The 15,458-nt window shown below is 36.4% G+C and overlaps 1 protein-coding gene across 4 annotated transcripts in view; it reads right to left on the bottom strand.

Moving 5' to 3' along the window:
* Positions 1 to 2,843: 2,843 nt before the first annotated feature.
* Positions 2,844 to 15,458, bottom strand: part of LOC124155551 — a 40,022-nt gene continuing 27,407 nt past the window's right edge. The window contains exons 1-6 of one of the 4 annotated variants that reach the window (XM_046529468.1): positions 8,514 to 8,906; positions 8,050 to 8,421; positions 5,173 to 5,244; positions 4,266 to 4,522; positions 3,461 to 3,562; positions 2,844 to 3,045 (exon numbers count right to left, since the gene is read on the bottom strand). In XM_046529468.1, the coding sequence (XP_046385424.1) occupies positions 2,924 to 3,045; positions 3,461 to 3,562; positions 4,266 to 4,522; positions 5,173 to 5,192 (501 nt within the window). In that variant the 5' untranslated portion in view covers positions 5,193 to 5,244; positions 8,050 to 8,421; positions 8,514 to 8,906 and the 3' untranslated portion in view covers positions 2,844 to 2,923. Of the gene's footprint in view, positions 3,046 to 3,460; positions 3,563 to 4,265; positions 4,523 to 5,172; positions 5,450 to 8,049; positions 8,422 to 8,513; positions 8,907 to 15,458 lie in introns of those variants that run through there. The other 3 variants (XM_046529471.1, XM_046529464.1, XM_046529467.1) reach the window with 3 other exon arrangements.

Here is a 15,458-nt window from a genome sequence, read left to right as displayed (position 1 = left end):
AGTGCTGAGGTCGAGGATTTCGTTGCCAAAGCAGAGCGACTCAACTGAGGGGTGTACTATTACGAAACTCTTGTATTTCTAAGATGAAGCATTCTCCCCACTCGGTCGTCGTTTTATTGTGACGAAAACATACTAATATCTTTGGCTGTCATCTTGATTTGTTTCCAAGACATCGGACCATTTTAAAATTTTACCTGTATCTCAAAGTTAAAATTTTGTCCCTTTACCTCCTAATTCTATTCTCATATTTTATTTTACATATTTTAATATTCTAAATGTGATACAGAAAACTTTTTACCGCTTATCCTGACAGCTCCAAGACGATATTAAACCGTCACCAAAACAGACCGGTGGAGAGCGGTGGTATGCGTCCTCGTAGGTAAGATGTTTAGAATGAAGAAATAATAGAAATCATCTTCAGTGACCATGTAGGCTTCCGCGGAGATTTTAACTGTTGGTAGTTGTTCTCCCGTTTTTCCTTTCTGACATGGATAAAAGCGGAAGGAAACCCAGAAGATTTACTGCCTATAAAACACTTCATCCTTATCCTATTTAGCGGGGCTGTGGAACCAATAAGAGAAAGATTTTGGTTCTGTTTTGAGCCATTATTGCAGCAATTTCTTAATGAAAGTGGCTCTTACAGTTCGATTAAAACCCGATAGCCCCTGAATTCACAGAACTCCAGGGAGCGGAGAGGACGGTGGCTGTGGCGTGACAATAGAGGGCGAAAGGGAAGCGCTTTAGAGTCGAACATGGACTTTGAACGAAGTCAAGTCCCGAGCAAAATTGGGCTTTTTCACCCACACCCCCGTATGAAGGGACTTCTTCAAAATAGACTCAACCATGTCCAAAAGGAATGTCCTTGCCGGTACCATCAATTTTTAAACGTACTGTAAGATAGTGTATGTATAAGTAGCATTCAAGTCGGCCCTAAGTGGAGTTCCTTTCGTAACCTCACAGGAACACCGTGATATAATATGTTTCATTCAACTCACTCGCCTCGTGATCTGTGCGTTACCTTTCGATCGGATTGTTCAATGTCAGGAAAATACCAGACCTCTAAAGCGGATCATCACTTTTAGTGGCGCTCGCCTGGAAGTTTTACCTTTTACTGAAACGGTAAACAAATTGTGTTTCGCTCAGACAATTTTTTATGAAAAATTCTTCAATATCGTATGTTGGACTGGCGAAATGAGAAGGTCGAAAAAGCTCATTGGTGATAATGATCTATCATCCTATCCTCTCAATACCTCTACTGTCGTCACATGCGACTGCAATCTTCCATTACTCAAATACCGTTTGCTTTTTTTATTTTCGTGACTCTAATGAAATGTATATGTACTACACATGATGCAAGTCTTATCTCAACGTCAGAGCATATCTTCCAAGCTTGTAGAGCTCCTCAACGGCGGACCTCAAGGCTGGCGCGGCTGTCTAAGTATATTCCCAAGTTCGACCTTCAAATATTGCTCGTGCAGTCAATGTGTATAGACAGTGGATTTGACATGTTCGGATTTTGAAACAAAACTATCTTACTCCAGCCAAGGGCGCTAACATCATTTCATTCATAGAAGGTCTTTATAAACCCCCTCCTACTAGAAACTTCGGAAGGGAGCAGTGCAGAAGTTTATGGTAGATACTAAGGCTGCTGGAAAAAAAATTCAATACCAATTCGAAAAATAAAAAGTACATCGCAATTTCCAGCCAATTCATAATTACTATTTTTGATATACCACCAAAGTTATATTTTTTGTAATTTTTAAGAGTAAGAAGACATATTTATTGGTAACGAATTAACGTCAATTCCACATTATTAAAAATTACGTAAAAATTAAAACAGTGAAAATATCGTAAAAATACCGGTGTATTAATTCCATACGACCGTAAAATATAGTAAAATGCTAAGGTTATATTATTTGTTAAACGGGTGGTTACATCCTATCTGAACCACTATCATGCAGGGCAATATAAAAAAGAATTTTTTTTTCTCACCTCATATACATGAATAAGACGATTTATGGCATCAGCCATGAATATCACCTCGGTAATTTGGAGGACAAAAGAGGTTAATCATCGGCAGGAACTTAATCTAGCTGGATAATAGTCAACATTTTCAATTGGAACTCCATCGTCAACCGACGATGATAGCAGGGGATTTAGAGACAGTGAAAGTGTAATTCAAACAGGTAATTGAGACCAAAGAGGACATCGGAAATAACCAATGTTGTATCTTTGCAAAAATAAATGTCTTTCGCACTAGCTGCGGGGGCCAATTTTTAAAAGCAATATTACCCACATGCTCGAAACTAAAGAGTGGCTAATTATACAAGTTATTCGTTCCCTATGAGTCTTAGTCACAGCAACTTCATTGTAATATCACCATAAACGAATACTGTAATCAAATCAAATACCCTCCATAAGCAGGCTCTAGGAACTGTGACTTGTATCTGATAATGCAAAAGATACATCTCCATTCATTTATGTTTCTATATAATTTAGCGAAATGAGGTGTTGTGTAGGAAGTGTTAAAGATTAATATCCTTTCCAAAACCCTAGTTATAGTGAAAAAAACGTAGAGTCAACGATGTTAATCAATAGGCATTCTATGAAGTGATGAAGTGGAAACCTTAATCCAACCGAACTGTAACAGTATGTATTCCGTTTGTAAATAATATATAAAATAAGCCCGCTTTAAACCAGCAAAGGTTACAATAAACTCCTTAATTGGGATCAATTGACACTTGACGGGAAACTCTTCCTAAATTAAAACGTGGGGACTGCTAAGAAAGGATGCAAAAATGGGACATTATTGCCTATGAATAATGAAAGACAATAAGTCAGGTTCCACACTAAAATTTATTCCAGATAACACAAAGCACAAAAATAGTGATGTACAGTCAAAGAAACAGCTAATCCAGAGTAGTCATATGCGTATTTTCCGACGTGCAGCAATCTCCTGACGGCTACGTTTGCAGGCATTGGCAGACGACCAGCTCGAAGATGATGACATCGTGGCGGAAGGGAGACCAAGCACGTTGCTCACGGCTAAAAAGACAAACAAAAAGTGGATGTTAACACAAGTATTTCATGAAGACAAGAAACCATTAGATTAATATTCTAAATTCCATATGACACTTAATAGAAGGCTTAGGCTGGCTATGTAATAAATATGGTCAAGCAAATCTCCAAAAGAAAATAATCATTTACCGAATATAATTGCCTGTGACTGCACCGCGACATGAATCAGAATCAGGTAATAAAATATATCATAAATCGTATGTGACTGATAAAAATATCGTTCAAAAAATTCACAATAATATCGGTCACTGACAAGACAAGGTAATTACTAAACTTCGACAGAAAGTGATCAAATGAGAGAGCGTGACTAAATTAATCTAAAGCACAAAATAGACTAGACAAAAATAAAGAAAAAGGATTAAGATGTGAAAGAAACGCTTACCATTGCGAGTGGCTTTCTTGGCCTTGCGCAAGGTCAACTTCATCAGCGATTGGCCGCTATTGGTGATGACCACAGGCTCATGTTTCTTGACCGGAGATGAAACTGTAAAGAAAGAGATTGCAATTATATTTCTATAAAATAAATTTAGATAAAAGTAAATATTAAAAATGAAAATGGAATAGAGACAAGGCGAGATGCAAGCTCTTTAAAAGACAAAAACCTATAATAAATTACTCCAATGCTCAATAAACCGTGAGAAGTTATTCTCGGAAAAAGTAACCGAGCAAAAGATTTGAATTTGTTACAAAAACCCCCACGAGCTATTAATTCATGAAAAACCGAAACAAGATTACGAGGTAGAATCATGATATTTAGCTAATCGATCTCTTCAGAGAATGATGTTAGCCATTATTACCGGCTAATCGCAAATCATTATTTATATTTGATTGAAGGAATTACTTTGTTACCATAAGAGGCGCCTAAAATAATTCCTTGTGGTAAAACAGGGATAATTGTTAGCAGCATAGCGTGCATATATGGTAAATTTGCTAAAACTATGCGAAAACTCTAGAATGCATTCTCATTGTGTGATGTATAAATATGATTAGACAAGTAGAGTGGCAATAATATGTGCAAGAACCTTAATAAATAGTAAAAATGCAGTTTCCATTTATATTAAGCTTATGGTATAAAACAACTCAAGAACACGGGTAGACAAGTAATACATTCCTACAATCTATCGCTGAATAGAGTACTGCCACAAAATTCCGTTGAGTCATAAATTAAAAAATCTGATGCTTCTCACCTCTGTTGGATCGTATGGTCCTCATCTCATAGGCCTCGTTGCCCGTGGGTGCAAAGGGTGCGGGTGGTATCGGGTGCTGGCCGTTGGGGGCTCGGCGGAGGGCGCGGATGCGGACGTTGAGCGGCTCGGACCTCTCCTTGCGGATGCGGCGGAGGTGCCGACGGACGCGGGAGCGAAGCTCCGGGTGCGACCTCACGTAACACATCCACGACTTATTCACCAGGGCACACGACAGCAGAGAAGCCGGATCCAGCATCCTGGAATAAAATGAGAAATTAATAAAATGTCATACCATACGTAAGGGATAACAACTATGTTAAAATTGGTGGACATTAGCAACAAACAACAAATATTTTAAAAATCACTGGTCGTAAATGTCAATTATTTACAAGATAGCTCATGCAAATAGATTTTTTTAAATATCTATATTCATAGAGAGAGCCAAGTGTGTTATTGAAATAATCAAAGAGTTTAAAAGACCTTTCTGAAAATCGCAAAGCGGCTTCTTTGATTTGCTAAGATTATATAAATTAACCGTATTATATTCTTCATTCATTAATTCAGTTCCTTCCCATTTCCAATATATTTTTACCTGTCGTTTATAATTAAAAATCACTCAAACTAGTGAAATCAAATATCAAATCGAAATATTAGCATGCAATGATAACCATCGTTTAACAGTTCAGCATGATGCAATTCATCAATTCATATGTTCCAAGAAAAATGTCGTATAGTTAAAACTGGCTGGATTATACTTGTTACGATAACTTTTTCACTTCACACTTTTTAACTAAAGAGAACCTTTATTCAATCGGGGAATAAATGTAATATTTAATTTATTTTAATGGATATTAAGAGTAAAGATGTAATTAAATAGAATTGGAATAAGAAGATTAACAAAACTAACCTCAGTATGTTGATAACCATCTCCGGAGGGAGGCTTCCAAGGATGTCGAAGCGAGGAGTATCATCATCAGTCCTGCTTCCCATGAAGCACAGAAGAGATTTGAACGAATCCATTGCAATGCGTCAGATATGCGCGACAACAAATAGTGCAACAGATGTGATGCAAGCAAATGCAATCCACGAGATACTCGACGTCAAATCACTATTATGCTCTCAACCACTCTGTTCGCGAAGCGCAGGAAAAATGTGCAGTCACAGAATAGAGGTCCCCTATTTATAGCCCTAGTGCACCGTTGCAATTGCAGCGACCCTCCCCCACGCACTCCCCCGCCCCCTGAAGTGGATGGTGTGACTACACGATACCATTGGCCCATTCCGTAACGGATTTTAGAGCAAGCCTCATTCTCATTGGACATCCAACGCATTCGTGGAAATTATTTTCGATTAACAAAACAAAAAGATAATATGTCATTTAATTCAACAAAAGGAAATTGAAAATAAAAACAATTCCTCTTAAATACTTAGATGCTTGCCTTTTACGGCAAAGTCGCAACATTTAATGTATTGCAATTACAGAGCATTATAATTTTCACAATCGATGTTAACATGGCTTGATAGGAAGGAAAATAAACCTTCCATGGGTAATGAGAAACGAAGAGTAATTCAAAATTTACGACTTTTACATAAATGAAATAACCTAAAAATTTTCAAATTTCATTACTAACGTATTCGAAATACATATTATGACAAGTATAATCTATACTTCCCGTCAAATTGAGTACATCCGAAAAATCTCCATCAAGTTATTATTATTTAACAATTAATATGTGTAACACCAGATAGAAAACATTATTTTATGACATTAGAAAGTAATGTATAAGGATGGAGAGAATTGACTTTAAGTTCTGTTTTATGAAAATGTTATCAAAGATCTCAGAAGCCAAAATACGTTCAACTTTTAGTTGTAGTAGCACGGTTAAGATCGAGAAAATTAAAATTCTAATACATATTACACATAATTTGAATGAATTATTGTGATAAAATTTGAAAAGTAAATTACTAAATAAACGCAAATCCTTAGTTAATAGAGGGTGGCCATTTATCGCAAAATGTAGGATTCAATAAATGCAGAGAAAATATAATTTTCAGAATAAAAATTAATATGACATGAAAACAATGAAATAAAATTTCCATCGGTAATCAGGGACGATGCCATTGTATAAACATGATCTTCATAAAAAAAGAATGAAGCTGCAAGTTATATTGAGCTCAATGCTCAAGTATTTAAAATCTAAATTTTATAAAGTTAAAATAGCATACATTTAGTTACCTACGAAATTCCTCAATTCATTACGATCCGATAATTATTAAGTATAAAATCATAAGTACTACATAATTGCAATATATAATATGTGCAAGATTTCATGGGATAAAATATGCTTTACGTTTACTTGTAGTAGTAAGTTTAAGATCGAGGAAATTACTAATGCGGTACATACTGAATTAAATAGAAACTGCATCCAACATGCACTAAAATATGTACTATGCATTAATTAATTCCATGCCAAATACCCTGGATGAGGATTTCTTGGATCCGAGTAATGAAATAAAGCTATGATATACGCAAGCTCGTTATATTATCCCCACCCACGCAAATATAAATCTGTACGTCTATTATACCAATGATGATAATGACCCTTCGCACAATACTGGTGAGAAAACATATCGAACAGGAAAAGGAATGATAATAATTGAAGAAATGCTCGCGCATAAATCATTTTGAAAAATGTTGGAAATGTTCGTCTAAATATATTCGTAATGAAAAAGTTACGTCCAAATTCTTACATAGTCCGTCTGTTATAAAATCGTATTTCTCATTCCTTTAAATAAAAACTTATTCTTACTCTACAGTTTTCTTATCTATTATTTTACAATTACATTTTCCGCCGCAAGAGATTAATTTTGCTTCAAACATATTGTTTCTCAGAAGCTAACCTGAACAGAAACTCAAAATTGATCAGGTTCTATCATAAAATCATTCCAACAAATGTCTACTTTTCTATAGCCTTTCCGTAGAAAAAATTAACCTAAACCCCTTCAAAAACTTAAAAAAGCTCGTTTAGTCATCGAAATGCATAAACCCAACTTTTAGGTGTACCCTACTTACTTAATACACCGTTAAGTCTATAGATGATATCTAAGATTCGCAAACTGTGCACTCCTAAAGATATGTTCAAATATTTACTGTGAATGGTTGGGCGACAATAATGTGTACCTAAACGTTTCATGCAGAGTTAATTTATATTGAAAAGTTAGGATCTCGGTGAGTTTTATTTGGACACAATCATTTGCCAAACCCTTTAAGAGGTGCCTCGCAGCAGGCCTTGGAATGGGTTTAGAAATACAATCATACATAGAGAACCTCACCCAAAAATTTTAGGGCCAGAGAGACAAATTATAGAATTATTTCCTGTCAAACTAATGAAGTAAAATTTTGACGGTTTCTACACCGTGTCATTTAGTCAGCTCCCAGCCAAATTCTCTGAGAAAGACGGCGGAACCAGTCTTCCTTACGTCGTCAGCAGAATACATGACCAGGTGGAAAATAAGCGAGAAAAGTCATGACGAACAAATTACGCACACACAATTTCTCTCTAATCACGAAAGCCGAGATGTACAACTCCGGGGCAGGTGCCGCCATAAAGAGAGTGGTTAGGATATGCTACTACCACCTATGTTCTGGAAAATTCCATATCTAACGGACTCTCATCGTTCAAATTGTAAAACTATATTCAGCTGAATACACACCCTCCCCTCACTTTCAACTTATAGTCATAATATGGATTACCTTAATAACGTATAAAATTAGGTGACTTACTTGGAAATTTACAATATCCGCTTTGGAATATGGCGCCTTCGTTCGTTCTCTCAAGTCACACGTTGCCTGCAGACACATATTGGTCGATTATAGATAATATATTGCCGCACACAAAGCACATTCACTATTACCAATCATCTTACTCCACAAAATTCATCACTCCATTCACTCAACCACACACACATCGCTTCTTTTTTACCCGGCCTTTCAGTGCCGAAATCTCGTACCATGATAACTAATGTCACACGAAACAATATCATATCAAATGGATTAATTCCTTACGCACTGCACGTATATTTCATCTGATTTTCCAGAGGTTTTGACATAATTCGTCTCCGTTGTTGTCCACAGCTCACAGGCACGGCTGTCTTTCTGTTCGGTGCACAAAAATAAAATCGTAAACGACTTAAAAGGCACATAATCAATTAAATAACGAAAAAAGTAATCATGTAGTTAATACTCACTTTTTATTGAAAAGTTGAACTCTTTTCCCTTTCGTTCAGAAATAATTTTTCACTCCATCATATGAGGAACAGCAATTCCACTTCAGACTATATTATGGAGGGTAAGCGGTACAAATAGAAATACTCTCAATACAAACGCGTTTACAGAACGAACTGCTTGCCTACGATGCAGAGAAGAAACTGCTGTCCCCGAGGATTGGCGACCTTAGCTGCCGTGCGAGGAGTTAGATTCGAATTAATGCCGAGACGGGCATTTTACCAAAATTTCGTCACTGTCCTGAATGAAAAAAAGGAAACCAAGAGTGAATGCAATTATGATGCACGTGTTTGCCAAACCGAGGATGAACTCGAGAGGGAAGTTATTCCCAAGGCCCTTGAAATATTGGGTAAAAGAGGAATGACGGAGGATTAGTTATCCCCTTCATCCTTGTCTGATTTAGGATAATTGTTGGCCTGGCCTAGCTCCAGCTCTTGCATGATTTTTTTCCGTTGTGAACCGATGTCATTCATATTTTGAAATGTAAAATGAGCCATGAGATTGATATTTGTTCTTGAATTGATATTTGTTTTCGAATAGTGCTCTTCCATTAATCCCCGCCATGAAATTTTGAATGAATACGTCGTATTTTGAAATTCGAATTACTACCACAATATCTGTGCGGAGGGTAATAGGACGTAGTTAAAGAGTGACCAAATCATTACGTCTTTTGACTCCCGAGGCGTAGACAAAATCCTCAGTGAAATCGGAAAATTCAAGATCCCTCAGTTACGTAACAAATGGGCCAAAATAGTCAAGGGTTCAGCAAAATCGGTTGTTGAGCTAAGGGAATTAAAACTTGAAACTAGAAATGTTCCACTAGAATATGGTTTCTCAGTTCTTTTTCTGAAAACTCCAGTTTTTCTAATCCTACTAGTCCGCTATTCTTTTTATGGGGCTGGCGCCGCCTCCGATCACTGATTGATACCGTAATATTTCGAAAGAGGAGGAGAAGCGAACGCTGAATATGCGACGGTATTTACGTGAAACATAATATCTGATTCATAATTCCCGATAATTCAAAAATTACCGAAAAACTACTAAATTAATGGTAACGAATACATTGGCAAATAAGAACAAGTGTGTACTATTCTTTATAGCAAGGTCCTACTTCACCCGCATTGTCAAGTCAGCGTTAATTTGGAAGTTGTGCAATTGTTTTAATGGTATGTAGACACCCCTGAGTCCCATTTAACTTATATGGCAGGGTTGGCGACAACTCAGAAGGTTGATACATGAAGCGATCTTAATCTTTTTCCCTCACGCACTAAGAGCCGACGAGGACGGACGCGACTAATTGTGGGGTACCGAAGCTGGAGTCAAACTTCAGGAGCAAAATTCCAATCGAAATTAAGATTAACGAATGTAATTTTGTAATGTAAATTAGTGAATGTAATAAAAAAACGAATACGGGTATAACGGATATATTAAACATAGCCACATGGAATGTACAAGGCTTAGGCAATCACGAGTTAGAACTTAACAACACCCTTAAAGAATACAAAGTGAATATGGCGGTCATCACTGAAACAAAGAAGAAACTCAAAGGGACAAAAGACTTGGAAGATTACGTAATGATATACAGTGGAGTTGATCAGAATAAAAGAGCACGTTGTGGAGTGAGTGTTTTAATAGACAAAAAAATGGAAAAATAATATCAGGGAATACACTTTCATAAACGAAAGAATAATAACGGTGCGACTCAAATTTGATAGGGGTTATTTAACAATACTTGGAACATATGCACCTGAAGATGGGAAAAAGGAAGAAACGGAGATTTTCTATGAGCAACTGCAAAAAGAAATAGGGAAGTTAAATAACAGGGACTACTTAATAATAGCTGGTGATCTTAACGCTAGAATTGGGAAAGAGCCAATTCCACAATTGATTGGAGTACATGGTGAAGACCATCTGAACCAAAATGGAAGTAAATTAAGAGAATTTTGTAACTTTCAACGAATTAAAAGTAACTAACACATTTTTCAAGAAAAAAGATATCAATAAATTCACCTGGTCAGCCAGGGGTCACCGATCCCTAATTGATTACATAATTGTTAACCGAAAATTAGCCTCGAGGATAACTGATACACATGTATATAGAGGAGCAAATATATGCACCGATCATTTCCTTGTTAAGGCAAAAATACAACTATGGGCAAGGTGGAAAAAGCATAATACGGAAAAGAAACAATGTCAAGTAAAGAAAATCTTCAAAACATACCTTTTGAAAGAGAGTAGTATTCGAAAACTGTACCAACACAGGATTACACAACTGCTCGAACAGATAAAACCAGAACATGACATCAATAAGGAATGGGAAAATCTTAAGAAAGCTATTTTACAAATAGCTAATGAAGTTTTGGGCACCAGAAATAAAAAGAAACGGAAAAGAGGTTTAAAAATCTGGAACGAAGAGATAGCACAGGCCATCGAAAATAAAAACAAAGCATACAGAGAATACCTACAGAGAGAAACAGAGGAAACGAAAGAAAAATATCACAGGGTCAGAAACCGCACGAAAGCAATAATAAGGAATGCACATATGATATCATGGGATAGATTTATAAGTGGAGTAGAGGATGATATTCATGGTAGGCAATAAATAGCATATAAACTGATGAAACAACTCAACAAATCAGAGAAAGATACTGCCCAACTAAATGTTATACCGAAGGAAGAATGGATAGAACACTATAGGAGATTATGGTATGATCCAACATTAGATGATACGATCAACACTCCAGAGGAAACAATAGGAGTAGACCCTATTGATTTGAAAGAACTAGAATGTGCTCTGAATAAGACAAAAAATAGGAAAGCTGCTGGCATAGATGGAATTGAATCAGAGCTGATAAAATATGGAGGTCTACAAATCCCTACAAATAAGAATCCTCCATCTATACAACATGTGTTGGAAAAAGCTTGAAATCCCAAAGGATTGGAATGTGGCGAAGGTTGTTTCATTGTTTAAAAAAGGAAAAAGAAATAATCCAGAGAATTACAGAGGTATAAGCCTACTAAATACTGCATACAAAATTTACAGTAGAATAATAAATACTAGACTACAAGCTATCTCTGATACCATTTTATTAGAAGAACAGGCTGGATTTAGGAAGGGAAGATCTTGCATCGACGATGTTTTTACTTTAAAACAAATAATTCAAAAACAAAGAGAGTTCAATCTGGAAACGCATCTGGCATTCATAGATTTTGAAAAAGCATTCGATCGTGTAAATAGAGAAATGTTATGGTCAGTTATGCAGAAAAGAGGGTTTCCTAGACATCTGATAAAAGCTTCCCAGAGTCTATACAGAGACACCAGAATTGTAATTGACACAGGGAAACAGATCACCCAAGAAATTATCATTAACCGTGGAGTTAGACAGGGTTGCAGCCTATCCCCAACCTTGTTTAATCTATACATAGATGACGTTCTAAGAATGTGGAAAGAGAATAATGTATCACCAGGCATAGAAATAGGACCATCTCAATACTTAAATACGATGCTGTTTGCTGACGATCAGGTTATAATACAAGATAAAGAGGACAAACTCCAGATGGCAGTACACAGACTACACGAGTTGAGCAAGCTATACAACCTGAGAATTTCAAAAAACAAAACAAAGACTATGGCATTTTTAGGAAGCAACCCGATAAGAACAAAAATTGTTATTGAGAATCAAGTCCTGGAGCAAGTGTCGCACTTCCAGTACTGAGGATGCGACATAACATATGACGAGGAAAAAGATATTATAAATAAGGCTAACACTTTCCAGAGAATATGTGGCACTATCAGAAGAACTCTAAAGAAAAAAACAAGAAGAGAAACACAAATAAAATTTTACAAAGTGATGGCAGTCCCTACTGTACTCTACGGATCAGAATGTTGGGTAACAAAAAAGAAGGAATTAAGGCAGATAGAATCGTCTGAAATGAAATTTTTAAGATCAGTTAAAGGTTGCACAATATTGGATAAAATAAGAAACACTCAAATAAGAGATGAACTGGGTGTCCAAGCAGTCACTGACAAATTAAAAGAATACAAACATAGATGGAAAGAACATTTACTTCGAATGCCAAATGAAAGAATTCCAAAGCAAGCAATGGAATATCAACCATTTGGCAAGAGAAGTATAGGAAGACCAAGGAAAAGATGGTGATGTGGAGCCGGAACAGGCTTAGTAGCCTAATCCTGGAAGGAAGAAGAAGAAGAAGAGAAGAATGTAATTTTGTGAGGAAATACACGTCCACGCATTCTTTGGGCCATCAGAATGCGTTCTTTCGGGCTCCGTGGCGATTTTTTTCCTATCTTTAGATTTATATTTCCACTCGCCCTCTATGTCATCCCAATCGCGGTAGTTGCGGTAAAGTTCTGGGAGGGTTCGCGTCCGAAGTAATCATTCAATTTGTCATTTGTTAAGTGAATAATCCTTAACACGCACATAATATATGCTGACGAATCAAGAAAACGTAAATGCTGAATTTTTTAACGACTAAAGGTATTAAAATGATACCTCTATCTAACATTAGCACATTTATTTCTAAACCGATTAATTCACGGGGAGGGAATAAGCACGGGAGGTAGTAGTGGTTGTATCTTAGAGTCCTTTTGGATAATTACTGTCAAATCTCTGTTGAGTGAAATTTCTACTCATAGTTACTACAATTCTTACTGCATAACAAGGTGCAGTCGTATTTGAAATCATTTGGATTATATTGAAGTAACATAAATACTTGCAATTCGATCGATAGTAAAAGTTTTCAAGCACCAACGCTGTCCTTCGAGTGGACGTGAGAACCACAGTTAGCTCTAAGGACCCAAAGGAAATAATAAATTGGTATATAAACTCTTTCACCTCAAATAATCCGACGCCTGTTAATATATATGCCGAATGGATGTTATCCAGTTCTTCAAATTTTAAAAAAATTTCAATAATCATACCGAAATATTTCTAGATCTAGAAAACTATTGGCCTCACCTTAAGAAAAACACCATGGCCGGCTCATTCACCCCACCTAAATATATCATAGCATCATCACGGGCGAGCGTGAATAATTAGTTTGAAGGTATGTGTGACCTCTGTTTCGCCCATAAGTTTATATTAATTAATGGTATTTCATCATAATTTCAATAAAACTATATCTACATTCTCCCCCGCAAGCCGCCTCAATAGGCGTATGGCGGGGAATGTTGGGACGCCAGCCGTTTATACAAAAAAGGTAATGCTCTAACGAAATTACGACTGGCATTTATTAAAGCCCTTTATGGTAAGAAGGAAAAACGAATTCCCACACCTATCCGTTCGGCAAAATATCACTCTCAATTTATCTTTCCTGTCGGATCTGGAAATATAGTGGGGTCCTAATATGATGTTCTCCATGTCACTCTTAAAGATATATATTCTCAACTGATCAAGCAATTTTGCCTATTGCGCATCCTGTGAGCCTCCAGCGGCTCGCAAGCTGATTCGTTCAACATTTATACTATGCATTCTGAGCGACCGTAGAAGTTTTTTGACGAATCGCGCAGCATTTCTTTGAATGTTACTGAGTTCACGGATTAAATCCTTCTGCACCGAATCCCATATGCTCGTTGCATATTCAAGGTGTGGCCGGACGTGTGAGAAATAGTGAATCTTTTACTTTCTCTACCGAAGTGTTGCAGCTGCAAAACATTCCGTAGGTAATAACGAGTCTGTTAACCGATTTTCTTGGACTAGCGACTGAGATTGAGTTTGGGCAATAACTAAACCACTAATTCAAATACAGATAGTTCACCCTAACTTTGGCTCTTTCGATTTTGTATAGAGTTTTATATGAATATTTTTACGGAGCACGAACATTTTTATATCAATTTGACAGACTAATTTCAAATTAATTTCTTTAAGAAAAGCATACTTAAATTAAAAGAAATCGAGATCCTGGCGATGAAAAAAACGGGAAGGGCGAAAAATGTTTCTCATGACAAAGAAACTTTGTTTTCCGAATTTGTAAAACGTCCATCAGAAAAAAAAAGTTTTTTTAAAGGACGCTTTAACACAGGGAAAGAAGTAGGCAGGTATATAAACCAAATTGGGCAACATTTGGATGATAAAAACCCTAAATGAGAACTAGCGTAACCTCTAGAAATCAAGGGCATTTTAAAAATTACTTATCGCATTCTCATTGCAACCTCATTCCTATAAGTGTCCTTAATGCATCCTTAAGTCTTTTTCCAATGTCAGCATATGATTTCCAAGCCGGTAGTAGGACCAAAAAGCTGGTGAAGCCGTCTAAATACACTTCCAAATTCGTACTTCGTCATGTCCGTCGGTCATGCGTTCCATGCCTACAGAGAGGGGATTTGACATGATGGGTCCAGATACGATTCCTGGGATAGCATTAATAAACCCCTTCCCGCAGTCTAAGCATTCAAACTCGAAAGGAAGCTGAGAAGGATGTGAGGTTTGGCAGGGCCTACCAAGGAAAATAGAAAACCGAATGCAACACATATGAGAAAAATGAACATTTCAGCTCATTACGACGGTATGCAAATCTTTCTTCCGACAAAACAACAAGGAGAGAAATACGTAAATATGTATGGATAAGTAAATTCATTATCCTAAGCCTTTATATAGTTAGATTATTTATAATATTTTCCGTTATTTTCTAAAGAAAGAAGCATTATTATTCCAAACTATTTATTTTTCTTTATGTAAATCATTCAATAAGTACAATAAATACATTTTTGGTAACTATTCAGATTTTCAAACCGTTAGAAAAAATGTTTGCGGATTAAATTGGTAGTTCAAAAGTATTAATTATTTTCTAGTCTTACGATAACGAATTAACATGACTCTTGCATTATTACATAACTTTTCAAATTAATAAGGTAAACATAGAGTAAAAATATCACTTGACAATAGCAA

This window comes from Ischnura elegans, chromosome 3 (genome assembly GCF_921293095.1).
Source record: "Ischnura elegans chromosome 3, ioIscEleg1.1, whole genome shotgun sequence".
NCBI lineage: Eukaryota > Metazoa > Arthropoda > Insecta > Odonata > Coenagrionidae > Ischnura > Ischnura elegans.
This window is presented reverse-complemented; position numbering and strand designations above follow the sequence as displayed.